Source organism: Penaeus monodon, chromosome 31, assembly GCF_015228065.2.
Source record: "Penaeus monodon isolate SGIC_2016 chromosome 31, NSTDA_Pmon_1, whole genome shotgun sequence".
NCBI lineage: Eukaryota > Metazoa > Arthropoda > Malacostraca > Decapoda > Penaeidae > Penaeus > Penaeus monodon.
This window is the reverse complement of record NC_051416.1, coordinates 22,478,522-22,478,818: the sequence shown is the minus strand read 5'-3', so window position 1 is coordinate 22,478,818 and position 297 is coordinate 22,478,522. Positions and strand designations below refer to the sequence as shown.

At 58.2% G+C, this 297-nt stretch overlaps 1 protein-coding gene across 1 annotated transcript in view; it reads left to right on the top strand.

Moving 5' to 3' along the window:
* The window catches only part of LOC119592929 (nephrin-like), a gene marked incomplete at its 5' end in the record, with an annotated part of 119,178 nt that overhangs the window by 108,488 nt on the left and 10,393 nt on the right, over positions 1–297 (top strand). Inside the window, 1 exon segment of the mRNA XM_037941821.1 lies at positions 133–292. Coding sequence (XP_037797749.1) covers positions 133–292 — 160 coding nt within the window.

Sequence of the window (297 nt, the reverse complement as noted above, 5' to 3'; positions counted from 1 at the left end):
ATACACAGGCAACACCCATCCTACCCTCCACCCACTACCCCATTACCTCACCCCACTCCCCCACGCAAGCTAAGAAACCCCCCCCCAAAAATCTTTCCATACTACTACTCTTTCTCCCCCCCCCCCTCCAAGGACCAGGAACTTCGCCACAACGTGTCTGCGGGCGTCATCACCAGCAACCGCAGCCTCGTCCTCCAACACGTGTCGAGGACGGCTTCGGGAAGGTACCACTGCGTCGCCTCCAACATCGAGGGTGACGGGAAGTCGGAGGATATTACACTCAGCGTCAAGTGTGAG